The sequence below is a fragment of the Phragmites australis genome, chromosome 6 (assembly GCF_958298935.1).
Source record: "Phragmites australis chromosome 6, lpPhrAust1.1, whole genome shotgun sequence".
Classification (NCBI taxonomy): Eukaryota; Viridiplantae; Streptophyta; class Magnoliopsida; order Poales; family Poaceae; genus Phragmites; species Phragmites australis.
This window is the reverse complement of record NC_084926.1, coordinates 2025581-2052502: the sequence shown is the minus strand read 5'-3', so window position 1 is coordinate 2052502 and position 26922 is coordinate 2025581. Positions and strand designations below refer to the sequence as shown.

General features: G+C 45.9%; 4 protein-coding genes across 6 annotated transcripts; 1 reads left to right on the top strand and 3 right to left on the bottom strand.

The window, feature by feature from the left end:
* Nucleotides 1-3263: 3263 nt before the first annotated feature.
* Nucleotides 3264-5001, bottom strand: LOC133920334 (uncharacterized). Of its 2 annotated transcripts, XM_062364945.1 has the most exons (2): nucleotides 4688-5001; nucleotides 3264-4570 (listed from the first exon to the last, which is right to left on the bottom strand). In XM_062364945.1, the coding sequence occupies exon 2, from the start codon at nucleotides 4553-4555 to the stop codon at nucleotides 3443-3445; it is 1113 nt and encodes a 370-aa protein (XP_062220929.1). In that variant the 5' UTR covers nucleotides 4556-4570; nucleotides 4688-5001; the 3' UTR covers nucleotides 3264-3442. The 2 variants fall into 2 exon arrangements, with proteins under 2 accessions (XP_062220929.1, XP_062220928.1); XM_062364944.1 differs by having other exon boundaries at nucleotides 3264-5001.
* Nucleotides 5002-15489: 10488 nt separating this feature from the next.
* On the top strand, nucleotides 15490-18825 carry LOC133921021 (probable CCR4-associated factor 1 homolog 7). 2 transcript variants are annotated; one of them, XR_009910198.1, is made up of 3 exons: nucleotides 15490-16468; nucleotides 17867-17949; nucleotides 18157-18825. XR_009910198.1 is itself a non-coding variant. In XM_062365718.1 (2 exons), the coding sequence occupies exon 1, from the start codon at nucleotides 15590-15592 to the stop codon at nucleotides 16460-16462; it is 873 nt and encodes a 290-aa protein (XP_062221702.1). In that variant the 5' UTR covers nucleotides 15490-15589; the 3' UTR covers nucleotides 16463-16468; nucleotides 18157-18825. The 2 variants fall into 2 exon arrangements, 1 of the variants encoding a protein (XP_062221702.1); XM_062365718.1 differs by lacking the exon at nucleotides 17867-17949.
* Nucleotides 18671-21409, bottom strand: LOC133921020 (pentatricopeptide repeat-containing protein At5g27460). The gene is made up of 2 exons (XM_062365717.1): nucleotides 21029-21409; nucleotides 18671-20594 (listed from the first exon to the last, which is right to left on the bottom strand). Exons 1-2 carry the CDS (start codon nucleotides 21380-21382, stop codon nucleotides 19338-19340), a joined length of 1611 nt encoding a protein of 536 aa, XP_062221701.1. The 5' UTR covers nucleotides 21383-21409; the 3' UTR covers nucleotides 18671-19337.
* Nucleotides 21410-22167: 758 nt separating this feature from the next.
* Nucleotides 22168-26691, bottom strand: LOC133921019 (two-component response regulator ORR23-like). Its single transcript, XM_062365716.1, has 6 exons — nucleotides 25770-26691; nucleotides 25231-25383; nucleotides 24622-25035; nucleotides 24460-24536; nucleotides 22689-23855; nucleotides 22168-22573 (listed from the first exon to the last, which is right to left on the bottom strand). The coding sequence occupies exons 1-6, from the start codon at nucleotides 25906-25908 to the stop codon at nucleotides 22505-22507; spliced, it is 2019 nt and encodes a 672-aa protein (XP_062221700.1). The 5' UTR covers nucleotides 25909-26691; the 3' UTR covers nucleotides 22168-22504.
* Between the last annotated feature and the right edge of the window lie 231 nt (nucleotides 26692-26922).

The window sequence follows — 26922 nt, the reverse complement described above, 5'->3', positions numbered from 1 at the left end:
ATGTTGAGAACCGTGTTTGAAACTTCCTAAGTTGGGTTCTTTTCAGGACGTAGACGCTGTCGCCGACGGGGACGGAGATGGGTTGGCTCTTGAGGGCGTGCGACGCGGGCATGGTGCTGACGGCAGGTGAGGCGGCATCGCAGTGGATGGTTCGGCACTTGAGGTCCACGCCGATGATGCCCTCCTTGCTACTCTGGCATAGGGGCATGAAGTCCACGGCACCGAGATGGCCTTGTTGGCAGGGGCCATAGAAGGTCACGGCGGCGGGGGCAGCTGAAATTCCTCCATTGCTGTGCCAGCGTCTGCTGATCCACTGCTTGGTTTCGTTGGGTAGAAAAACCTTGAGGGGTCGATGAGGTGCAGCATGTTAGGCTCTCGCCGGTGGCGGATTGAGTTGGTCGCCACCATGTGCACGAACAGGTGCTTCATCGTCGCCGAAACCGAATTAACCTCCTCTTCTAGGTTGTTTGTTATCCCGATCGTTGAAGTCGATATCCTGAGGAGGAGTCGGCGCCCGCGGGGAGCACTGGTACCGAGAGACGACGTCGCAGCAATCGCTCGCTGAGCCGCCAATTGGACTCGTGCACACAGCAAGATGCAGCCCAGCGCAAGAGAGAAGAGAGAGAGGAGGGATGAAAGCGAGGAGTGAGTGATGATGGGTCACCTCAGGTTGGGCCAGCGTGAATAGTTCCTCTGACTCTGACCCTGCTTCCTTCTCCTACTCGCCTAGTCCGGAGCCTTCTGCTGCTCCGAGGAAGAGTCCCACCCAATTGCCCCTGCCCTGCATGGTAGAAAGAACTTTTTTTATGGGGACGTCCTGGAGCCATGCAGTGGTGGAGCTGAAGCCTCGTGTGACGCCGGGAGACTCGGTGCAGTCGATCACGTGAAGTTGCATGCATGCATACGCAGCTCTCCAGGTTCCGACACTACAGCGCCAAAACTTTTAGAGCTTTTGAACGCAGAAATTTCAGTATAGGAATTTCAATGGAACCAGCTTAATTTCGCAGAAAAAACGTAGTATTCTAGAAAAAAAAAATCCACGTTTCAAAGGAGGTCTTAGTGGTGCCATTGAACTACATCACCAAAATACCTGACGTCATTCCATAACATATCAACGTGGCTTACAACATACATCCTATGTGTCAAATACACGACGCCAAATCACGTGGCACCATGCGATCAACCAACAACATCAAATCATGTGACGCCGTACGAAAGTCTATTTTTGGACAACGTTTTCTGAGATGTTCATTTGTAAAAATTAATTTTAAAAATACTAAAAAGTAAAGATTCCACGCAACACATGTCAATTGATACGGCTGGATGATATGCCCATCATTAGGCTACGTCCCGAAGTGGTTCGACCCACTCCTCGAAACAATTCGGCCCAAGTTCGTCACTATCACACTCCTGACTTGTCCCCTACCTTTATCGCCGGAGATCTACCACCTGATAAAATCAAAATGTTCCAAAATTGTAAACCGTTTGTTCCACCATGCAAACCAATTCTTCGAGCAATGAAAATTAGATGCTCTAGCATGGAAATAGAAAAGCCAGAACGGTCGCAGGGGGAACGGCGGCGAGCTCCACGAACTCAGAGAAGCGGCTCACGCACGGGAAAGGATGGATCCATGGAGGAGCCATGGGTCGCACGGAGGAAAAGTCTAGGTTCTCAGCTTGAGATCGGAGGGCCTCACTGGCGAGTGGGACGACCTCGGAGGAGAGCCGGCGTGTGCGCGGAGGATGAAGAACACTAGGGAAGAAGTCGAGGCGGCTCTGGGGAGCGAGGCTGCGCCGTGGGCGAGCGGCATGGCGGCGGGGTGTGCGACACTGCGACGGTCACCGTCTGTCAGCCGTATGCGGCATTGGCGGCATGTGTGTCCACTTCGTTCTTGACAAGGAAAGATGGCGATCTAGAGGATCCTATTCCTTTATCGGGGTAATAAATTTTTATTTCTCGATCAAAAAGGAATACGTACATGACAAGGCCATACGACCAATAAGAGACTGGTTAACTAGAGTATACCTTTACTATTTCCGGACAAAATAATTTAGAAAAACTTGAAAATACCTCCCTACGAGTCACTTGAAGTTGCAAATGCCACCTATAAGGAATATAGTTGTGTTAACCACCTTGAAAGTTTAGTCTTGTCGTAGAATCCCCCTCACAGTTCTCACTTAAGTCCATATTAACATATTTACCGTGATGTGACCTCTAGTATTCCACGTAGGCTAATAGCATTGCTAGGAGGTGATATGTGAGGGTTTAACTACTATAGCCCATTAATCTTCTAGTCTGGTTGATTTGTCAAGGGAATTACAATGACACATTTGATTCAGTGGACTTTTGTATGTTGTTATTAGACCTTTTCATGTTGATAACCTACATAGAGCACTCGAAGTCACATCATGATAATTATGTTAACATGACACCAAGTTAGAAACATTACGGGAAATTTTGTAATAGGATTACACTTGTAGAGGGGTAAACACGGCTACTTTGCTTGTAGGAGGACATTTGCAACTTGAAGTGACTGGTAGGGGGTATTTGCCATTTTTAAATAATTCACATACACAAAAAAGAACAAAAATTGGGCCAAATTTGATTAGGCTAGCCCTTGTAGGCCCAAAATATTGGCCCACAGCCAACTGAAAGGACAAAAGCACCGCTACCCACCCAGCCCGACTGCATCGCAAACCCTAAATCCCTCATCCCTCATCCCTAATCTATATTTCTAGTTCAAATTGATGTGACTGAGAGATTTGCATGACCTCAAGTGACCGAGATCTAGCAAATCTATAAAGTTTTAGACCTAATGATAGATACGAAAATTGAGAATTTTTTATAGAAGATCCTAGAAAGGGCTATCTTCGAGTTGTAAATATGGAAATTAAGTAGATCATATATTCCATGAACAAATAACAAAATACTTTAGCCAACAAAATAATAATAATATGGTCTCTTTCAAGCAAGTGATGGTCTTTCCGGGCTGCTATTGGGTATACTGAATTTTCTTTGTGCCACCATATGTGACGACACATCAAACTACTAAATCCTGAGACGACAACAGAAGTATTTGAAAGTAAGGCAAGCTTGATAGAACCTGAAATTCTAAACAAGTTGATGCCGCCAGAAGACATCAGCACTTTTGCAGTTTACATCATGGAAAGCGATCGTGGAGAAAATTAGAGGTGTTGATGTGGACGTTAATGAAACATATTCGAAACAGCAATTACATGTTAACAAGAAGTTGCGCCAATTCTACATGAGAAGCTGAAATCTCTGAGTGAAATTGATATAAATACCAAGCATTTCACAATAAACAACTTAGAAGACCTAATTTAATCCACCGACACAAACAACACCAAGAGAATGAATCATGCTCTCTTCCATAGTTCCACCTCGTCTTCAGTTCCTGGCTAGTATTCATTTTTTAAAAACTTAGATCCAGAATGCCAAAGGCTCCGATGATGCGATTGATGACTCCGTGAAATCATGAGGTCGCTTAAACATCATACACGCCTGAGCTTGTCCTGGTCGCAGCATGATCTGCAGGTTTCCAGCTTTATTGTACTTGAGGCCAAACGTGGTCATGCGGAGCACACGCCGGCGCCGCTGTGGGTAGTGGTCGTCGTGGTCGACCGTAGTAGGGCCACGGTCGTCCTCGTCAAACAGGGACTCAACGAGACAGAACTTGCTGTCGCCCATGTAGACGAGCTTGGCGCTCCGATGCAACTCTGACTCCTTGCTGAACAGCTTGTCCTTGCCAAGCTTCCAAGACGGCGGGCCCGTGAACTCAGCAGCGACCGGTGGGACATCACAGGAACAGAGGTACCCAGCGCTGTCTCTCTTACCACAGAGCCCGACCCACGCTTCTAACTCGGCATCGAAGTAGGCTTGGCCGTCAAAAGGCAGCAGCCAGTCACCGTGGTGTGTCCACTCGAGGCGCTCTGCGTCAAAGGAGAAGGTGCCGGAGCGGTCCCTCTGCCGGCCACCGGCGGACACATAGAGGGTGCGGCCGTCCGGGTGCAAGGCATAACAGGTAAGTCGGGCGTTATGGAATGGCAGCGGCGAGTTGATGATGGTCCAGGACCACGGGGCCTTGCTGTTGTAGGATGGCGGGTCACCAAGGTACTCGGTTTGGTCTTCCAGGAACAAGAAGAGCTTGCCGCCGACGGAAACGAAGAGGGGAATGACGTAGTCCGCGTGGCAGGAAGGCCACGGGCAGATGGTCAGACTCAGCGTGTGGGTGTCGAAGGCCGGGATGGCGGGGCTGGCTTCTTTGGCCTTCATGGCGAAGATCTTGGTGCCGTGGGAGACGAAGTTCCAGGACCTCACGTGAGGGGCTTCGATGCGGGCGAGCGGCGGCTCTGTGAACCACTTCGGCGGCAGGTCAGTGTCGGCGTCGGAGTCGAAGGCGTCGGCGTCCAACCTGCGGACGCTGTAGCCCCTCTCCCAGTCGTCCAGCAGCAGGTACAGATGCTGTTTCCGCTCCTGCACCGGCCGCTTAGCGGCGCGGTCGCCGCTCTCCTCCGATCTTTTGCGCTTTGACATACCCTGTCTCCCCTTCTGTACGGCGGTGCGCCCCATGGATGACAATCAAGGCGCGCACCGGCTCCTGTATTAATGGACCGTCGATTCGTATCCGAATCGGAAGAATAAGCAATAAAAATCATGTTTTTTCACCTTGTCCGTCACCCGCCTAGAAGCCCGGCTCCAGTACACATGCTCGAACTCGGATTAGGGATGGCAACGGGAATCTAACCCCGCAGCCGACCCCCGGGAGATGAGATTTCCCCGCATCCCAGTCCCGACCCCGGCCTCCCCGTCCACCGTCGAGCCTCCAGGATAGCTGAGGCGAGGCAGGGGCGGCGTCAGTCGTGGATAGCGGAGACGAGGCGGAGGCAGCGTCTCTCGTGGAGCGCGGAGGAGGTGGCCGCGGTCTTGTCACTCGCGCCGAGGAGTGGGAGGAGACGGGGAGCGCGCGGCGCAGAGATGGAAATGAGGAGAGGAAGCGCTCTGCGTTCGGGACAGGGCGGCTGTTACGTGGAATGAACCCTCGATCTAGGTTCAGATGTGGAAGAAGAACGACGGCTGATGTGGGCTCAATGTGGGCGATTGTTGGGCCGTCGTGGGCTCACGTGGAGGAAAATGTTGGACTCATGCAGTGTTCGTCGTCTGTCACCTGTCTTCATCGTGGGAGTGACAGAAGCAGCCTGCGCGGCTTCGACGGCGCGTGCAGAGGTGTGCGCAGGGGAAGTCGCTGTTATCGTCGGCGGCGAAAGACGAAAATGATCGTACTATGCCGTCCATCATCATCATTATCTCAGTATTAGTAAGTTACCTGTGCTTTGCAATAGTTTTTAAATTGTGAACTAAATAATAAACTTTTGTACTTCTTTATTAAGTTTCTTGCATATACTGCTCTATAAAGATTTGTAGCATTCTAAGACCCCCTTTGCAACAAAGGAAAAACGTATGAATTTCACAAGATTTGAATCCTATAAGAAAAATTCACACGGAGCCCTTTAGAACAAAGGATTGAACCAAGTCCCATAAAATTCCTATGTAATGGCTTGTTTCATAGGAATTTTGGAGGATCTCTAACATAAGGTCCAACTTCTTGGTAAAGTTTCTTTGTGTCTTTCTCTCTCTTTCGATTCTAGTGTTTTTCCTATGTTCCATCCAAATGGCCATAATTAGACACACTAGTCTAGAAACAACAAACACGAGTCTAGAAACATAATTATGGTAGGGCATAAAATGATAATAGAAAATACGCTTAGAGCATATGTGAATACAAAACACGTGCCACATACCATAGTTAATGACCCAATATCCTTATGCCTCATGGATTGACCTAAAACAAATCATTGTCTTCTTTTAATCATGCCATCTCCACCTAAAACTTACGAAATATAGCAAACTCATAGCTTCCGTTAATCATATGCACCAGCAAACCAAGAATAATTAAGAAACCATAAAACACAAAAATTATGGAAAATGCAACTGCATGTACCCAATTACAAATTCAAAGTTGACCTGGGCTCATGATCGCTACGCGAGAACATCTCTCTGCCTGCCACATGACCCTGGGCTGCCTGATCACCGTTGTCCTCTTCCTCTTCTATGCTGTCTTCATCATCAATTCTCAGACTAGATCACAAAGGCCTTCTCCCTCACAGTAAACCAATTAAAAACAGGTATAGCCTCATGCAGCTACAAATTACTAAAGCTTAACAACAACATCGTCAAAAGCATAGCAGAAGAGATATACCGTTCAGATGGTAGTTTCAAGGGTGTAAATAGCACGACACGAGGGTGGCCTCGAATGCATCAAGCTTAGTGAGGATGTCACCGAGCATCCACCTCACGTGGGGTGGGCGAGCCAAGTCTATAGGACTAACACTAAACGAAACCCTTAATAAAGGGAAAGAGAAAGTAGGATTACAAGAAATAACGATGCAGGTGGTAGTGATCCTGACATGATTCATGGCGTTAATACCTTTACGTGCTTCAGAATCAGATCAACCTTCATGCCCTCCAGAATTGGATTAGTCTCCTGCTTACACAACTTGCTACTGCAAATAATAGAAGTTATTTCTCTTCTATTTAAACTATAAATTTATATGAACACTTTAAATAAAAGCATAATACATAATTTCATATGATAAACAGAGAGAGGTACACACGTTGCGTTTTCCCATTTTTTTAGTTGCATCACTTCTCCATGGAAAGCAACGGCCTTTACTGGCTTCAGTTACAAACTCAATTATGCTTATAATCCTACTTCAGCTTGATTGCAATGGCTTTGCTTCCATCCATCTAAGTAAAATACAAATTACTCCATATGTACTGACCTGGATAGAGGTTGTATGATCACTGTACTTTGAGAGCCAACCATGTTTCCAGAAGTTGTAATTTCCACCTTTTGCCAATTGCAAGTGTTGCATACAGATTACAAAGTATTAAGGTAAAAAAAGTATATTTACTAGAAAGATCGGAAGGGAAGAAATCGGAAAGGAACTCACCTGTCACCTCACTCGCCGCCGGTTATCGCTCCGGCGCCGCTGCTGTGCGCTTGCGTCCGTGCGGGCGAGCGGGTAGGTCATGACGCCCCTACTGTGTGCCTGTGGAGGTGTCCTCGATGCCTGATGTAGGCTGTTGTGGGTTGGGATATATTGAAATCATGGACCAATACGTATTGGCCCACGTGTAGGTGGTTGGTGCGTTTGGGGTGTGATCGCGCACGAAGGAGGTTCCAATTGATTTTTTTCCTTATGGTTTTCTTATCGGCTTTCTCTGATTTTTCTTAGATAGGGAAATGGAGGGAAGGAGGAGGACGCAGGAAACTCGATTTTCTCAGGGGTTGGGTTTTTTCGATTTTTTATTAGATGGGAGATGATCGAAGGGGAGGACACATAGTTAAACTGTTGCTTTATATCAGTAGAGTTGATGCTAGGCTCTCCAGACTCGTTCCTCAACCATCATCTCCATGCACAACGCCAATTGGTCCACGAGGCCTATGGCAGTGACTTGAGCACAAAACCGGTGGTAGCGATGGTGAGAAGAGGCTCTGATACCAATTGTTACAAATCTCCAACGATCGACTACTCAACAACACTCGAACAACCAATCAACTCCAATCGAAGATATATTCCAAATACTGGAGCAGTCTGCAGGTTCCTCAGAATACAATTTGAGAAGGAAAGAGTCTAAGAACTGAGAGAGGGAAGCACTAGGTTGGGATTAACAGGGAGGTGGGGAATCAAAGAGGGAGCTCAGAAGGAAGAAGCCAAAGGAGCCGAGGTAGAAGAAGGGTCTTCGGTTCAGTTCAGTTCAGATTCCATCTATCCTTTCGATCCTTTTTCTGGTGAAGCCATCCCCTTCTGCATCACCTCCTTCCAGCAGCATGGGCCATGACCAGCCCATTGTCTCAGCCCATTCCGCTACACGGCCCACGTACATGACACTATAATAGGCCCCCCGTCACTCACCCCACCTCTCGCATCGCACACTTTTTCCCGCTCGGTCGATCGGCCCCAATCCGGCAAATCCCGAAGAAGTCGACCACAATCCGGGCCCCAACCCCTCGCCTTTGGCTCCATCCTGCGTGCTCGTATCTCTTTGCCGGCGGCAGCATCGATTAGCGCCGTTGTCATCTGCCACGCCATCCTCCTCTACCCCGCTGCGATCCCTCGACCGTCGAGTCCCTGACCTCCGTTCCGTCGTAAGGGATGGCGTTCTCCACGAAAGTGGTAAGTTTGTTCGACTCGTTTCCACCACCTTTCCCATCTTTGCTTTCTCCGTTCTTGTTCGGAAGGTCGGCTCAGGCCCATGGCGGCTCGGGGAATAAGCGGCCATGGATTAGCAAGGGAGCGGGGGCGAAGTGGGAAGACGAGGAGGCCGCGGGAGATAAGGTGCTCGCAGTGGAGTGAGGAGGACAAGGCAGCGGTGCCGGCCCTGGGAGGAGGCAGGAAGCAAGAAAAAGATGAGGAAAGTGCGGCGGGGGCATGGAGAGTGAGGCGGCGGCGGCAGCAAGTAGGCTGGTGTAGTCGGTTTCTTGATTTAGACTAGAAATTGCATCGAAAAGTTCTTTATATCTTTTATTTGTGTATACATGCTGCATCTGGCACAAAGCGTATGTGCATGTTTGTTGCAATTTGCAACTTTTCTTTCTGTTTGGAACCGAGAAAGGTCTTGCGATGTGTGCTTTTCTGGTTCACAATATACGTGTTCTTTAACCACTGAACTGCTGCAATTGATAGAAAAAAAATGCAAATCGCCCATCATGCTGTAGTTGCAGATTTTGACTCTACTTTTCAATCGACGGTCTCCTACAGTCTACTGCCCTATTCTAGACTGAAAAGAACTGGCAGTTCCTGTTTAGTAATAGATTGAAGTTTTAATTGGCTTATTGTTTATAAGATGGCAATGACTTCAGTAGACTGCCACCCAACCTGCAATCTTGTGCTTATATTTTAATATAGTACAACTTCTTGGAATTTTAGTTACTTGCTTCTTGGAAAACCGATGGTCTGGACGTTTGGTAGCGTGGTTTAATTTGTGTCAGTGCTCTCGTGGTTGCAGAGACTTTTTAACCATAAAGCAATATTCACTTTTTGATCTGGTCATTGCAGTGAACTTTAGTTGTTGAGACTATTTTATTTTGAAGACTATTTCTTGTACTACTTGATATAAACATGCTGCATCTGGTGTACAAGTTATCACCTTCTTGGAATTTGAGTTAGTGCCTTAGTGGTGTGGTTACTACTTACAACTTCTTCTAATGTTGAGTTCAGTGGTGAGAATTACTAGCTTCTTTGTATAGTTCAGTGGTGCATTTGGTTTCATTTTGTGACCTCCCTTTGCTGCTGCAGATCCAGAGCATGGTCAAAGCTTTTTGCGGAAAGTACATCAAGAGGCACCACGTGTTCATCCTTTGTAGATATCAGAAGAAGAATGTTGTGAGATTGAATTATGTCCTTGATGGTAACCCAATGGTCTACTTCTCACGACCCTATGGGATAAAAGCGAGATATCAATTCCAAGGAATCTCTTGACCCACGCAGATGGCATTGGATATAATCAAAGCACTCATTGATCTGGTTGATGCGATTCACTTCTGTGGATACTCTTTCGATGGCCAACTGGCTGTCAAGAATCTTTATTGGCTACCCAATAGTAAAATGATATAGATATCAGGCCTTGTTATTGGTGAGATGGTGAAGAAAAACCAATCAAGAATCAAGGGTGATTTTACATCTTTGCACAATTTCATAAGGGACAATGTCTTTGCTGGATCTAAAGTCCTGGGGAGTTGAAAAGTTTGATGAAGCTGATGATAAGCAATCCTATTGTGTATAGCAACTTGATCAGGGATAACATAATGCTGCTCGATGACGAAAGCAAGGTGGGGAAGTACATTTCACTCTACCAAAAGTTGATGCAAGTCAGGAAGATAGATGAGCAAATTTGTCGTCGTGCTCTGACATATCTGAAGTGTGGGCGGTGTGACAGGACACATAATTGGCAGAAAGATGTACTGTACAATTCAGCTCTTGCATCAGTGTTTGAACGTGAGGAGTCTGTGTACCTGGCCAATGAAGAAGGAATCGGTTGGTATGGTCGTAATTGCTGCCACCACCTACTTTATCACTCTGTTGGTTCTGAAAATAGCAAGAAGATCATAAAGTTCAGGTTTGGTGATATCTTTCCAATGTTGGAGTGCTTTGTTCCCGGATTGTTCGCTAAGCTTGAAGAGTCCATGTTTGCGAATATTGAGATTCATTACTCTCAAGAGCTTCAGAGCTTGAGTGCCTACAGAGCTCCTACAGACTTGAGCGCTGACTGCTCATGAGTGCGTACAAGTTCCTACTGACTTGAGTGCTGATAAGAATGCACATATCTTGTGACCTGAAAGTGAAAGGAAATCTCATTGCATATATTTTGACAAGCACATATGAACTTTAGAGTCGATTCATTCTATCCTCAAACATCTTGTTGTAGTTAGAAAGAGGATTGAAGTAAACTGTAAGTTTCTAGTTTTGCTGGATACACAAATTCCTTCTAGGCTTTTATGACGTGTTTTTTTCCCTTTTATGTGCCTACAATTGAGACATGCAGTATATATGTTCCATTTACTACAGTAGCTTGTGCTACCCACATAAGATCACATGTCAACTTTACACGCTTGGGTTAAATGACCCGACCGTCTATGTAATCAATTGTCACAGTTTATAGTACTATATGAACTAGGAGTACATATTCGTTGGTGTTGACCTGTGATCACATTAGAAACCATCGAATTCAATTCAAGGTTCCAGACGTCTGGGCCATTCTTGTCTCCTGTACAATCACAGGAGCAACATGTTTGGAGGTTGAAATCCTCCTGCGGATGAGGTTGCAGTGGAATCTTGTGTTTCCATTGGAGTTGGTTTGCGAGCAACTCCCAGCGGTGGAAGTGTACATATACTCTAGGAATTACAAATGCGCGCGAGCGATTGTATCAGTTGAGCTGAGGATCTAATAACACGAGGAAGGAGAGCTCAATAACACCATTACTATTCGGTGCTATAGAACATATTCGGAACAGCAATTACATGTTAACAAGAAGCTGTGCCAACAACTCTCTGTTCCATCTGAATCTCTGAGATTTATATAAATACCAAGCAAAATAACTTACAAGACCTAATGTAATCCACCAACACAAATAGCATCAAGAAAATGAATCATACTCTCTTCCACCTCGTCTTCAGTTCCTGGCTCGTATTCGTTTTATTCAAACTTAGATCTAGAATGCCAAAGGATCCGATGATGCGATTGATGACTCCGTGAAATCATGAGGTCGCTTAAGCATCATACACGCGTGAGCTTGTCGCAGCATGATCTACAACTTTCCTACTTTATTGTACGTGAGGCCAAACGTGGTCATGCGAAGCACACACTGGCGCCGCTGTGGGTAGTTGTCGTCGTGGTCGACCGTAGTAGGGTCACAACGCAGATGCTGGTCGTCCTCGTCAAACAGGGACTCAACGAGGCAGAATTTCCTGCCACCCATGTAGACGAGCTTGGCGTAGACGCTACAGCCCCTCTCCTAGTCGTCCAGCAGCAGGTAGAGATGTTGCTCCCATAGCTCCACCGTTCGCTTAGGGTATGTTTGGTTGCCTGCATGACATCTTGTATAGCTGCATCGTATATTCTGGATGGGGGGAAGCAGAATGGGGGAGCTGTATTTAAGAAAAGAAGAGTGATTGGTTGGTTGGATAAGTGGATGCAAGTTGAATTTGAATTTGTGTTTGGTAGACTGAATCTGAGGCTGCATAAGGAAACTCACTGTCTCTGACGAGTGGGCCCAGCTCCACAGTACTGCATCCGGCGAGCCAGGACGAGACATACGACCGATTCCCATGTTGCTTCGATCCTGCTTCCGCTCGTGCAACTGCACCGGCAGATGCAAGCGCCACCCGGGCATGCAGCGATCCAAACGTCCATATGCTTCATCGTATACACGGATGCAAGGACCGGCGGATGCATGCACCAGCTGATGCAGCGATCCAAACACACCCTTAGCGGGCCAGGACCAGCCCTGGAGGGGGGCAAGCAGGGCGGCCGTCCCAGGCCCTAAATCTAGCCCCTCCTTCCATATATTCCCTCCAGTTTTAAATACTTGATGTTTTGATCAAGATCTGGTCAAACTATTAAAATATTGACCGTCAATAGCTTTTAAAATATAGTTATAATATTAATAGAAATATAATATTATGAAAGTATTTTTCAAGACATATCTACATATATGATTTTTATGTTTCCAAACTAAATATTTTGGAAGCTATTGATGGTCAAAATTTTAAAAGTTTGATATGATTTTGGCCAAAGCGTCAATATTTAAAACCGGAGGGAGTATGTATATATGTATGGGATTTGGCCTTTGACCGGTAAAAAAAAAAAAATCAGTTTTGCTGTTTTGGTTCATTCACTTCCTCTCATGTAGACGATGCAGTCTTGATTAACCTCCTTCGGGCCTCGAATGCTGCGTGGCGGACCGTGTCCTCGTCGATCGGTGTGGACCGTCCGACCGCCGCGTGCCGTGCATGCTCTTCGAAGACAGTGCCTGGGTGGATGCCTCCCGCGACGGGCTCACCGACGTCAAGGCCCTTATGTTTGTCTCCTCACTCAGGTTTACCGACCCTTCTATGGTTTTACAACTGCCTTATATGAGGATATAAGAATAAATCATTATTGTCCCTACCTAATACATACAGTTGCATGGATACATGCATATTTCAATAATCTAGATCATCTATAATGCATTGTCAGTAGTTTAGTGTCCAAGAGGATACCTAAACTCATTGGGATCTAGCCAGGTGTTACACTGCTGTATTAGCATATTCCTTGAAGCTAGAAGCTTCAATCTAGTACTGCTATGTAGCTCTCCAAAATAAAGAAGAAGGTAGGGGTACCACTAATTACCAAACAATATATCCTCCTTAATACTTGTATAATGATTGTTTTAGACTCGAACAGCTTTTGCGAAAATGAGCTAATTAAACTATAGAAAAATTATTAGATTCACCAGAGGACTGAATCAACAAGTGAAATGAACCAAGATGATTCTCACAGAAAAAATGAACAGCGGGATGATCTTTTTTTCTCTGGCTAATTATGATGTTCCTGGAAGGGATAATTACATACTCACCTCATTCATTGCTACTAAAGAGCTACACCACCTACTCCATTTTGCAGTATAAATGTAGAAAATATTGAAGTAGTATGTTATTTGATATCTGTACTTTAGTTGTTGAGACTATTTTATTTTGAAGACTATTTCTTGTACTACTTGATATAAACATGCTGCATCTGGTGTACAAGTTATCACCTTCTTGAAATTTGAGTTAGTGCCTTAGTGGTGTGGTTACTACTTACAACTTCTTCTAATGTTGAGTTCAGTGGTGGGAATTACTAGCTTCTTGGTATAGTTCAGTGGTGCATTTGGTTTCAGTTTGTGATCTCCCTTTGTTGCTGCAGATCAAGAGCATGGTCAAAGCTTTTTGCGAAAAGTACATCAAGAGGCACCATGCGTTCATCCTCTGCAGATATGAGGAGAAGAATGTTGTGAGATTGAATTATGTCCTTGATGGTAATCCAATGGTCTACTTCTCATGACCCTATGGGATAAAAGCGAGATATCGATTCCAAGGAATCTCTCGGCCCACGCAGATGGCATTGGATATAACCGAAGCACTCATTGATCTGATCAATGCGATTCACCTCTGTGGATACTCTTTGGATGGCCAGCTGGCTGTCAAGAATCTTTATTGGCTACCCAACAGTAAAATGATAAAGATATCATGCCTTGTTATTGGTGAGATGGTGAAGAAAAACCAATCAAAAATCAAGGGTGATTTTACATCTCTGCACAATTTCATATGTGACAATGTCTTTGCTGGATCTAAAGTCTCGGGGAGCTGAAAAGTTTGATAAAGCAAGGTGGGGAAGTACATTTCACTCTACCAAAAGCTGATGCAAGTCAGGAAGATAGATGAGCAAATTTATCGCAGTGCTCTGACATATCTGAAGTGTGACAGGACACAGAATTGGTAGAAAGATGTATTGTACAATTCAGCTCTTGCATCAGTGTTTGAACGTGAGGAGTCTGTGTACCTAGCCAATGAAGAATGAGTCAGTTGGTATGGTCGTAATTTCTGCCACCACCTACTTGATCAATCTGTTGGTTCTGAAAACAACAAGAAGATTATAAAGTTCAGGTTTGGTGATATCTTTCCAATGTTGGAGTGCTTTGTTCCCGGATTGTTCGCTGAGCTTGAAGAGTCCATGTTTGTGATTATTGATATTCATTACTCTCAAGAGCTTCAGAGCTTGAGTGCCTATAGAGCTTCTATAGACTTGAGCGCTGACTGCTGATGAGAGTGCGTACAAGTTCCTACTGACTTGAGTGCTGATAAGAATGCACATATCTTGTGACCTGAAACTGAAAGAAAATCTCATTGCATATATTTTAACAAGCACACACATCAATTCCCGAAATACTGTTCACACACCCGCTGTCCACCATACTCGAAATCATTATCAAGGACTAAACCGCGATAGCCGGTGAGCTAGGGGCTACGGTTTTGCATGGAGTTTGCGGAGGTGGCCACCGACGTGGGTTTGGACTTTGGGTAGATTCGGGCCGCTCATGCTTCGATCGTTTGGATGGACGGAGCAGGGTGGGTGGATGGTCTGTCTGGTTGAGGAGCGATCATTACGCATTTTTTATAGAGATTAAGTGATAGTGAATCTTTAGTTTATTTTTTAAATTTTTTTTCGATCCAATAACCCAAAAAGTTGAAAACTTACCCTATCTAGTGCACACACTTAAGGCAGGGATATGCACAAAGAGTAAGAAATGGGTCAACAGCTAGTAAGAATTTTTTAGGCTAGTGCCTGTGCACCAGGATAGGTCTATTGGACTTCGCCCCTGATTAGACATAGTTTCCAGCTTGACTCTGTTTCGATGGCACTAAGCAGCATTTCCCCTAAAAATCCCATGTGCCTTGCAATTTCGTTCCTAGTTTCAGAAGTTAACCATTTCCATCGCCACCGTCCAATTCTCCATGGAAAAGTGCTCAATCCGTCAAAAAAAAGGTCACAACTAGCACATTTTTAAAAGTTGTGGTAATCAACCCATAAGCACATCTTTACTTAAAATTAGGTGCACTGAAACCACAAGGGAAATCAAACACTGATCACGTTTAATGGCATTAACATGCTTCCAACTCGCTAAATAAACATGTTAAAATTTTGGTATAGACATGCATGCACCATCCCGTTTTGGCCAGTTAGCATTCTGGATCAAAGAATTTGAACTTGCAAGCAAGGGAGAAATTCTATTCCTAGCCGTACATTTGGTGTGGATGTTGATCCCAGCCGCTGATATGTGATAGAGGTAGCGCCGCATCGGCGCGTCCCTGGCCCCCCCCCCCCCCCCCCCCACAAAGGGAGGCTTCGCCCCCCTTCTCGAGCGTTTCGCCCAGTTCCCCAATCTGACCAAACCCTAGAAGCCATCGATTCGATCGGGAATTCGGCATGGCTATGTCGGACCCCGCGGCCGCTGTGATCCCCAAGCCCGACGGCGGCAGCGTCGGCGACGATGAGTTGGTGGATATCCGGGAGGTGTGGGCGGACAACCTGGAGGAGGAGTTCGCGCTGATCCGCGACATCGTCGACGAGTTCCCGTTCGTCGCGATGGACACGGAGTTCCCGGGCATCGTCTGTCGCCCCGTCGGCGCCTTCCGCTCCCCCGCCGACTACAACTACGCCACCCTCAAGGCCAACGTCGACATGCTCCACCTCATCCAGCTCGGCCTCACCTTCTCCGGCCCGCGCGGCGAGCTGCCGGCACTCGGCGCCGGACGACGCCGCTGCGTCTGGCAGTTCAACTTCCGCGAGTTCGATGACGCGCGGGACATCTTTGCAACCGACTCCATCGAGCTGCTCCGCCGCAGCGGCATCGACTTCCGCCGCAACGCCGAGCGCGGCGTCGACGCCCGCAGCTTCGCTGAGCTGCTCATGTCCTCCGGCGTCGTGCTTAACGACTCCGTCTACTGGGTGACCTTCCACGCCGGATACGACTTTGGGTACCTGCTCAAGATCCTCACTTGCAACAGCCTCCCAGACACGCAAGCCGGGTTCTTTAAGCTGATGAAGATATATTTCCCGACCGTGTACGACATCAAGCACCTCATGAAGTTCTGCAACAGCCTGCACGGTGGGCTGAACAAGCTCGCCGAGCTCCTCGATGTGGAGCGCGTTGGGGAGTCCCACCAGGCCGGGTCTGATAGCCTGGTCACGTCCTGCGCATTCTGGAAGCTCAGGGATTCATTCTTTGCTGGCTCGACGGAGAAATATGCAGGCGTTCTGTACGGGCTCAATGCTGAGAATGGTGTTAGTGCACATTGACGGATGGTACTCTCTTTGAATTTTAGCTTTGTGAATGGATTGATTTAGGACAGAAAAGGTGCCTAGTGTGCAAGAGGGCACAACAAAGACCAATTCTGTAGGTTAAGTTTGTCTCACTCAATTCCACTTTGTTTGGATGTAATGCCAATGTAGTGTCCTTCAGTTACTCCCTGTTGAAATAGTTATATCTGTTTCTGCTATCATCTTTTGCTCTCCATTTTCCTTTTCTGGATTAAATAAATAGGGAAAGAATCACCTTTAGGATTAGGCGATGACACTTGCATTGGCACACTCACATTAAGTTATATCTAAGCACTCAAACATATAAACTTGGTGATGCTAGGTGAGAAAATGCCACCCGTATTCACATGGTTACACCTGAGGATGGCTCTCTTAATTACCCAGAACAAAGAAATTGCAATACTAAAATTCTGGAGAATAACACTTCGTCGCCCATGACCTATCCTTAAATTAAGAGTAAGAGCATACCACTATTTCATTTCAAAGCTCCACCTTTTCCGAGAATTGAATTCTGAGTGCAAATTATTTATTCAATGAACTTTTTACTTTCTAATACTGGGTCGCAAATGGTGGAGCTAACAAAATTCGGTATCACAAACAGCTGCATAGAAAGCTCATCACTGGCTTGAAAATCTTCTATTATCTATTCATGAATTTTTTTTATCTAGTTTTGCCTAGTGCTGACGATCAATTTATGTGTAGGTCTCTGCAAATTTATCCTTCCTTGAGTACAATTAGAGATAGAATATTTTGAGTTTTATTGAGTTTGAAATATTTGATTAATTCAAATTCTGTTAGATATGTTCTTTTGGAGTTATTCTGTTATATGCCACCAACTATGCCCAAAACATAAGTGTCAGAGGTTTATTTTCATCTTGGCCACGTTTTTCTATGAGACACTCTGGATCTTGGTAACAATGTCCTGAGCTACTGAAGCTGATGCTAGTTTACTTGTGCTTCAGCAACTCACATGGATTTGGACATCTAATCCTGCAAACTATATATATGACATGTGCATTGCATTCAATTCATTTTCTTTGCGAATGACTGAATAAGTAGAGGGGGTTTGACCACAAGTTGCATCTTTTGCTGGTAATTTTAGTGCTCTAAGGATTGTTCCATTGCTTGATCTGTCCTGCTACTTTATTTTCTTTGCTACCAAGAATATTAGACTGTCAGTTGCTCTGATACTAACAGGACCTTCTAGTAGATTGATTGTAGAGATGAATTCTCCATATCTCTCCTTTTCACCTGGTTCATGTGCCTGTTTACGTTTGCACCTGCCTCTTATTAGTGGCAGATTCCAGTAGATGGTCTCCTGGGGATCAAATAGGTTGGTTCATTTTCCTGTTTACTTGAGCGCCAACCTCTTATAAACTGCAGATTCCAGTAGATGGTTTCCAGGGGAGAAAATTGGCTCTGCTTGAATCAGCCTGCATTCAGGCCAGATTCCAGTAGTCGTCAAGGTTAGATCCTCTTAATTTTAGCTTAATCTCAGCTTGTTATGTTGATTACCGTCTTGTACTTTCTGATATGGCTGACAATAGTTTTTCTCTTAGCCGTAGCCTTTTGTCTGCTTATCAAGCTTACGAAGTACATATCATTCAAGCCTGGGAAGTTTGGCTAGCCTGATACTTACATTTATTGTGACTCTAATCTTCCATATTCTGCAGGTATGACTGGCAGTACTGTCTAATGCGTTGTTCTTGAAACGGATGTAATTCTAGTGCTATACTGGAAAGGCGGCAAATTTTTTAAATGTGCGACGCTAATCTCCAGCGACCAGGTCAAACTATCTGCATCTCAGAACCATCGGTCAGCAGTGGCGTCGCTCTACTCTTCACCAGCATCTGACTCGGTGCACAATTCACCTTGCTGGCGTCTGGACGCTCACTGCGTACTCTGGTTATCGATTCCCTTGGATCTTGTAATGGTTACACATTTGAATAATGTATAGTGTGGTCGCTAAATTGGTATCATTTTTAATTGATATTCACAACAGATTCTTAATACCTCTTTAATTCACATCTGACAGGTAATCAGGAATTTTGATTGTCCCATTCAAAAAAAAAAAAAGATGGGCTCTGCAGAACACAGTTGCTCGCCCGATCTCACCAGTAATTATCTGGGATACAGCAAAAGGCATGGAGAACTGATTTCTGACCCTCCAAAGGAAGGCGTGAAATATGAGCTGACAAACAGACTTCATGCAAAACAATATATCAAAGTTGATTTCCAAAGAACAACATTGAAAAATAAAAACAAAGGGTTATGCCAAGAACATGTAGCACTCCGAACTTCTCTGGCTCATCTATTTACAAATGGCACTGGAGATCTCCAACTCTATAAAACGGCAAGTCACTCTGCTCAAAACCATTGCAGAGCAAGTTTTTGCGGTCTCAGTGGTCAGAAATGTTACACGCAGAAGGTGAAGCTGCAAACCAGCTTTCTGCGGATACAGAGGCGGAGGGAACAAATTAGCAAGCTATGTTATTGCATCACAATATTGGTTGCGCCACTAAATAAGTGATTGGAGAATGGAGATCCAGGCTCGAGGGATCTCTGATAGTCCAAAGGTTCAGGTAATCTTGAGAAGTTGCAAGCATGCGTCTGTGTCGGTTGAGATGCCATCATAGATTTTCTTCCAAATACACCATAGGATTAATAGGGAGGTAGAGCTGCTCAGGTTAGCAGGCACACCGGGCAGGGACGCCAGCAGCTCAGTTTTTGCAATATAATCTGCAGGTTCAACTTGCCACTCTGCACTTTGCAGCTGTAATTGACAAAGTCAACTGAATGTTATTTATCATTTGACTGTTGGTTGCTTGCTTGTTCCAGACTTCCAGTTAAAAGGCTATCCATTGCATGTGATAACTATCTTGCTAGCATGTATGATCAATTGGTCAATTTCTTCGTCCATAGCAATCTGATCTCTTGCTATCATCTCAGAAATATTCGGTGCCACAACATCAGCATTAATGTATGTTCGAAGCAATGACTTGTACAGGGGCAAGTTTGTCAGCTGCAACCTTTGGAGAACCTTAATGTATCTATTTGCATCATCCACATTGCCATGCTCCTCGAAATGTTTTGCAATGGCCTCCACCAGTTCAAGTGGAGGTCTCCAATGGCAACTCTTCAACAAAGATAAACCTTTCTTCATTGCATCCACAGCTTTGTCCATCTGCCTACTCTGAACGTATCCTTCCAGCAATATCTCCCATGTCTTGTAATTTGAACGCGCGCCTTTCTCTAGCATGTGGAGGTGGAGCCTCTCAGCCTTCTCTATCCACCCATTCCTCACATAAGTGCCAAGAAGAATATTCGAAACACGCACATCATGCTTCCTGCACTCTGCTTCCCATGTTCCAAAGATCCACTCGGCCTGGCTTATGTCGCCAACTTTTATCGAACATAAGATAGCACTCATGTAGTTTGCAGTGGGGGTTCTGCCTGGGACACTTTTACTAGCCTCCCACAGCCTCATAACCCCCTCGCTGTCATTCAGAGCCGCATAACATGTCATTATAAAAGAGTATCCTAAGCGCCCTGTTGAGGACAGTTTTGTTTCAGCTTTCCTAAGGCAAGTCCGCGCTTTAGTATCGAGTCCATGCATCCTCAAGATATTGGCTAATGTGCAGTATGTGCTCCAACCAACCTCGACCATATCATCATTCACCATCTCCTTGAACACTGATTGTACAGAGGCAACACCAGAGACTTCAGCACATGCATTCATCCAAAGGTTGTAGGAGAGAACATTTCTGGGAATGTTGTTCCGTTTCATGAGATCAATTACACTAAGGACCTTCTCATACTGACAGGTTGCAACATACAGCTTCATCATTTCATTGAATGAGTGAGGATCAACAGGCAGACCGCAACTCTGCAACTCAGCCATAAAGGTTTCAGCCTTCTGTGCATTTCTTTCTGTAACATAGCAATGGAGGAGAGGGAACGATGCAGCCCTTTTGGCACCAGCGCTCTGTAGTTGCTTGTAGTATTCCTCGGCTTGAGAAGTTCCGTGAGCTTTAGCAATCAAGTCCAGTCTTGCTGCATGATCCCATGATGACAATTCAAGAGAGTTGCATGAGTCCATCCAGGAGAAAATCTGCAACACAGTGAAGCTTTGTTAAGCCAATGTCCTCAGTGATGTTACCACATGTCTGACGGAAACCATCATGAACAGCCAAGCCGCGAAAGCCTTGTATTCCCAACTTCAGGGTTCTGATGAAACATTACAAATACTAGTCCCAACTATCAGTTGTCCCTTTGCAATCAAAATCTTAATGACTGCGATTAAATTAGTACTCCACTCTTTGCAATCAAACATTAGAAAGAGCTCAAATTAATCACTTCTATGTATGCAATAACCCGAAACAAAATCCCTAGACGTGTCCTGTCACAGCGAAGGTAGAAATGCAAAAATGATTGCTAGTAGCTATAGCACCGAACAGTAAGAGTGTCATTAAGCCATCCTTCATCGTGTTATTAGATCCTCAACTCAAATGCTATGGAGAACCCAAACTTGCCGAAACTGCTCACCTCGAGTGCGTGCTCGTAGCGGCGCGCGCGCCGCAGCTGCGCGACTGCGTGACGGAGCTCCGGCTGCGAGACGTGGCCGCGCTCCCGGGCCCATCTCTCGACGGCGGCCGCGGCGCCCCCGCGCGGCGGGCGGAAGTGGAGCCGGAGGAGGCGCCGCGAGAGGAGGTCGTCCTCGCGGACGCGGGCGGTCTTGGAAGGCCCGGAGCTGGACGAGGATGAGAAGGAGGGGAGGGATTTAGGGTTTGTGCGGGAGGCGAGGAGGAGGAGACCGGCGAGGCGCGAGCGTCGCGCGGCAGTGGCCATCGCCCATGGGCCCGGTTCGTGGGCTTGCTTGTTTTCAGGTGGGGTTAGCATTCGGGTACTAGTTGACTATGAACGTGTGTTTGGTTCTCCCAATGACATTTCGTAGAGCCTGGACTTCTTTTCGGGATTTTACGCATCCGTAGCGCAGGATGGGGGAGATTTGGGAATCAAACACACCCCGAAACTCTCATTTGTTTTGAATTCGAACTCATCTATCAAACGCCGAATGAAGTTCCTGTTAGGAATTTACATGGAACAGTAAATTCAACGTGCATTTCACGAGGAACGGTGCAAGTTACATTTGGTGACACGTGACATGACATTTTGAAAACAAAGTGCAGCAAAGCGGAAACATTGTAATTTTCTGCCAAATTTCCCACGGGAACTGAATCCATTCCACCCCATCAACATGCTCGTGCCGCCATGCCGGTCGAACGGTACGGCCGAAGCGATAGGCAAGTGCGAACGCCGCGCGCTGGCTACCCACGTCGGCCTATCGCTTCCCGCCCATCCCCCAAACGGCCGCGCGCCCCACGTCGGGCGCGTCCAGTCCAACCCGCGCCCTCGGCAGCCGCTGGCTGCTGCGTCTTCAGCCCTCGCCACCCAAATCTCCACGCAGGCCCGCACGCCGTCTCGCTCGCCAACCCCAGAACTCACCGCCGCCTGCACCCCCGCGCGCCCACCTGACCGCCTGCAATTCCAACCGCACCGCCCAAGCCCAACGCTCGTGTTGCTCAGGCTCAGCCGCTCACGCGCGCAGCCACCCCGGCAGCCTCGCCCACCCAATAAAACCAAAGGAATCGAAAGCTCGATCAGTCACGGAAGTTCCAACACAATTTCAAATCGAAGCCCACGTCTAATTACTCCACGCCACGCATGACGCATCCACTGGTCTCCGTGAGGACAGAGCCCACGGCTCAGGTTACAACTTACAAGCCATCATTGTCTCTAGCTTATTATAATCTTAAGCTGAAACAAATTGTCTCTAGCAATGCACCTTATCTTCCAGGTATCTTACTGCTACATTACATACAAACCTAGTTAGTACTAAATACTGTAACTGCTGGACGGTGAACAACACGAATAGGGGTAGCACAGTCGACCTAAGATTAACGCTAGCTTCACAGCATGCAATGAGAGATGTACACAGCTGCAGATATGTGGCGATGGCTTTCATATACACGCGCCCAGGGAATAGAAGTCACATCCCAGATCATCGCTGAAGGAAGCATCATCCTTTTCCTGCACGTGAATTAAGGCTCCTGTCAGATGAATCAGCTATGCTACTAGGTATTTCTTTTGTCATACGATGAATGCTATGGAAACTAATTTGAAAAAATAATAATAGTCTCCTTACCACTTTGATTATGGAATTGAGAAGACCATCGAAGCTGCAGCTAGTAGAACTAAGCTCACTCTGGAGCTTAGGAAAGCTCAAATCCGATGCATTCTTTTGCGTCAGAAAATCTCCTGAAATGAACATGTCAATCTTCGTTTGTGGAGCAGCTGTCGAAGCACTTGCACTTGTCTGTCCAATCATTCTGGCACCAAGGCTACCATTATTCGGTCTTTGGCTCACGGGATGATGACCTCCAATATTACTTGATAGTTGACAGCTCGGTAATGAACTCCATACAAGCTTTGAATCCAATAGACTGTCTGCATTCCCTCCATCCATGTTCTGTCTCAAACTGCTCCCACCCCCAAAATTCAAGTACTTTGGGTTTTGCACAGTATCTGGAGGCAAAAGTATCACACTACCAAAAGAGCTAGCTCCCACTTTGTTGTCTCTTGCTACCCTCAGGCCGTTTGAAGGACAAATATGTGTGCCTCCAGAGGATGCAGCACCCAACTTAGCTACATTATTATTGCCAAATGAGCCATTTATAGTCAGCCCACTGGAAGAAAATGCAGATAAGGGAAGACTACTCTGCTGGGATACATGAGAATCCATCAGACTGGAGGAAACTCCAACGTTGCCTTCAAGATGTTCTGAACTTGCAGATGAAGTTTTAATTGGTGGCTGGATAACAACTTTGGCTTGTCTGCATTCCACAAGCTCTTGCTGCAGAAAAGGACTGTTTGTGACACTTTGGAGTGTGCCAGGAGCACCATTAGCCAGGCCATTCCCAGAAAGGATAGTAGACAGATCGTCAGATTCTTCATGGATCCACTTTTGTGGCAGCTGGACCTGCCCAACTGAAGCTGTCAAACCTTGTGCTAAATTTCCTTGTCGGTTACTCAGTAAGCTAAGGTGATATTTACTTGGATCACCAATGGAATGGCTTGTTGTGGAATTGCCGGTTGCAATCTGAATTGGCCCAAATGATGTTGGATTATTTCTATTTAATAACCCCTGAGGGCTAAAAGATGACAGAGCTGCTGAAGAGGTAAAAGCTTGATAAGCCTGGAGTCCTTCAAATGCACCCATGCGCATAAAGGGGTCACTACCTCCCAAAGCAGCAACAATGCTAGCTTGTTGCGATGCCACAGCACTTAGCCGTTTGAGATAGAGTCTGTACTTCTGCATGGTACACAAAGGAAAAGGTTTAAGCATGTGTATTTCTGCACTGCTCCCATTTAGATTGTTTTGGAATTTGATATGTAGCGTAATAAGAGGGATAAGTCCTATTCAGTTTCAGCTTGTATTGTACAGTAGACTGAACAGAGTGCTACACAAAAAATCTGCAGCCTGTGCTCCACGTTTAACAGACTATTCATTTACTTGTTCCAGGATCCTTTCCAGGAAGTAAAAACCATAGTATTTCAAGGAAATATGCACTTGCTGTTATAAACACGCACTATACTATGTCAGAAACATAAGGATGTTTCTCCGTTAACTAGGTGGTGACCATGGCTTTCTTATAGTTCATCTGTAGTAATGTCAAACAGTGAGCAAACTATTTATCAGCACTTTTTTGCATTAAAAACTCAAACGAAATCTGCATAATTTTTTCCCAGGGCCTAATGCCACAAAAAAGTAAAAGTGAAGCTACACATCTTGGGAACATAAAAATGTATAAGCATCTTTATTACACGTACTGCTGAGACACAGTACAAATTTAAGCATAGCAGCTCTTAGGATTACTGGTACTTGCTAAATTGAAAAGGTGAGGTAAGTGCCTTGCCTGTAGGTGACTTGCAACGTTTTCCCTGGTGAGTTTTTCAACATTCATGAGCTCAAGTATCCTCTTTGGCACAGCTTCTGCATCAACAGAAAGATAGGTTGTAAAATTAGTCTATGTAAAAACTTAATAGCTGCAGGTACAAAAACAGTGTGCTGTACTTACTCTCAATTCCAAGCTGGTTAACAGCAGCAACAAATTTCCGGTGCAGTTCTACCGACCAAACAACCCTTGGCTTCTTTGGAGCTGAAGGGTCATCGTTCTCTTGACCATTACTCTCCTCGCCTTCATCTTCCTCTTCACTATGGTATTCCTTCCTCTTCTTGCTGGGTCTCCCACTTTGGTCAGGTGACCCACATGTAATTGGGCTGTGGACATGATCAAAATCTGCATTTGCTGGCTTATTGCACTCCTCATAGGGATCAACATTGGCACGTTCACGGTTACTGAATTTCCTTCGAACAACATGCTGCCAGATATTCCTAAGCTCTTCAAGTCGAACAGGTTTTAGGAGATAGTCACAAGCACCATGAGTTATCCCCTTCATTACAGTTTTGGTCTCTCCATTCACCGACATCACTGCAAGGAAAATAATTAGGGAACACTCACATCTTTGCCTTCCTCTAATATAAGGGTGGAAGAACAGCGCTTAGGATTTGCTACAGTACATTGATGCTTTGAAGATATACAAATATCCTTAAATAAAAGGTGCATACTACTACCAAGAACAGTGAGAGACGAATACCAGTAAGATAGATAGCATCTTGGACTTACTAATGACAGGGAGGTCCATTTCAAGCCCCACAAGCTCCAGAAGCTTAAAGCCGTCCATGTCTGGCATGTGGACATCACTGATAACTAAATCAAACATGTCCCTGTTTTCCCTTAGCATCCTCAGGGCGATAACAGCCTGATTCGTTGTTGTCACTAAGCAAACACAAAACAAATTCCTCTTACAGGTGAGTAACTGTAAAAGCTAGTCCAAACATCATCTACATATTGCATGACAAGACCAATTAATCTGTACTAAAGATCAAAATAATGCAGCATTCATTTACATGGTGATAGTGAAGTCATAAATTGAGTCTAATATGTTTAGATGTAGACAACTCTGTAGCTACAGGATGAATTGTCGTGATAACAGCATTTAATCTACCTGTAACAACCACAACAACAGCATTTTAATTTTAGTGTCTGCCCTGGATGCATATAATTTTTCGAAACTTCGAAACAGAACATACAACGCCCCCAGAACTAAGAAATATAGCAGGCCGCGAGACAAAATCACAGCCCTGAGCTGCACAATTCCTTACCATGATACTGGCAGCGCCGCAGGAGGGTCTCAAGCACCTTGAGACACACCGGGTCGTCGTCGACGGCGAGGACCCGCATGCCGACCGGGAACTGGTCCCTCACCCTGCCCACCGCACCATTCCTCTCCTCCGGTCTCATGGCAACCTCCAAAAGGGGAAGAGCCGCCCGAACTTGAGAAAATTCGCAGCAAGAAGCCACGAAACCAGCGCAAGAATAGGCTAAGGTTCTTGCTCTCAACAGAGCACCAGCTGGAGCAAGAAGGAAAGCCAACAAGACAACTGGTTGTTGGCACTAGTCCAATCAAGAAATCAGGAGCCCAATTGAGCCAATTGCAAGAGGCTCCCACCAGCAGCACCTGCAAGGAGCAAGATGTGGACAGGGAAGAAATGGCTTCAAGGTCTCCCAATCCCCAGCAACGAAAAGCAAGCGAAGAAAGGGGGAAGGCAAACAGAACCAACCTACTACCCAACTATAGCTGAAAAGAGAAAAGGGTAAGCGGGATGGAAGGAAGCAGCTGGTGGATTTGGACTAGGAAGAAGGAGAGAGATCAGTGGGGATGCAGCAGCAACAGCTTCAGGACCAAACCCACCACCCCATCATTATTGAAGCAAAGATGTGGGAAAGCAAAAGTGGGATTGGGAGGAGGCCGGAGGCCAAAAGAGATGGGCAGGGAAAGCAAAGGAGCAGAAAAGCAGAGATGGCGACTGCTCCAGATGGCCAAGCTACTAAGCCACCTCTCTCTCACACACACGCACACATGAATCGCACAGGCAAGCTCACCAGCCCCTCTCCCTCTACAGTCTCACAGCAAGAACACAAGAGACCGCTTGAAGGGAGCACGAAGAAGGAAATGCTTCCTTTTGTTCTGGACTTCTGGTTCCTCTGGTTGGGGAGAAGATGGGGAGGGAATGTCTGAGGACGATCCTCCCATGGATATATGGGGCAAATGGTGGCGGCTAGGCTACAACAGAAGTGGGCCCAGCTCATCCACAAGCAACCACTGATAATTACAGCTGAGATCCTCAGTGGCGCGCAACTAAGAGACTCCAGCTGTATTTGCGTTCAATCCATTCTAGTGCTGCCACCAGTGAACTTTTTTTTTTTGAAAAATGCTACTTATCTGATGAAATTTGTCGAATTTTTTACTTAGTA

Bases quoted from the DNA above. Each gene is read 5' to 3' on its own strand.
- LOC133920334 (XM_062364944.1), bottom strand. From the start codon at position 4,591: ATGGGGCGCACCGCCGTACAGAAGGGGAGACAGGGTATGTCAAAGCGC.
- LOC133921021 (XM_062365718.1), top strand. From the start codon at position 15,590: ATGGCTATGTCGGACCCCGCGGCCGCTGTGATCCCCAAGCCCGACGGC.
- LOC133921020 (XM_062365717.1), bottom strand. From the start codon at position 21,382: ATGCTAACCCCACCTGAAAACAAGCAAGCCCACGAACCGGGCCCATGG. The intron at 20,595-21,028 runs GTGAGCAGTTTC...ACTGTGTTGCAG, and splicing joins GCTACGAGCACGCACTCGAG to ATTTTCTCCTGGATGGACTC.
- LOC133921019 (XM_062365716.1), bottom strand. From the start codon at position 25,908: ATGAGACCGGAGGAGAGGAATGGTGCGGTGGGCAGGGTGAGGGACCAG. The intron at 25,036-25,230 runs GTAAGTCCAAGA...TTTTCCTTGCAG, and splicing joins AATGGACCTCCCTGTCATTA to TGATGTCGGTGAATGGAGAG. The intron at 23,856-24,459 runs GCAAGGCACTTA...TGTACCATGCAG, and splicing joins ACGTTGCAAGTCACCTACAG to AAGTACAGACTCTATCTCAA.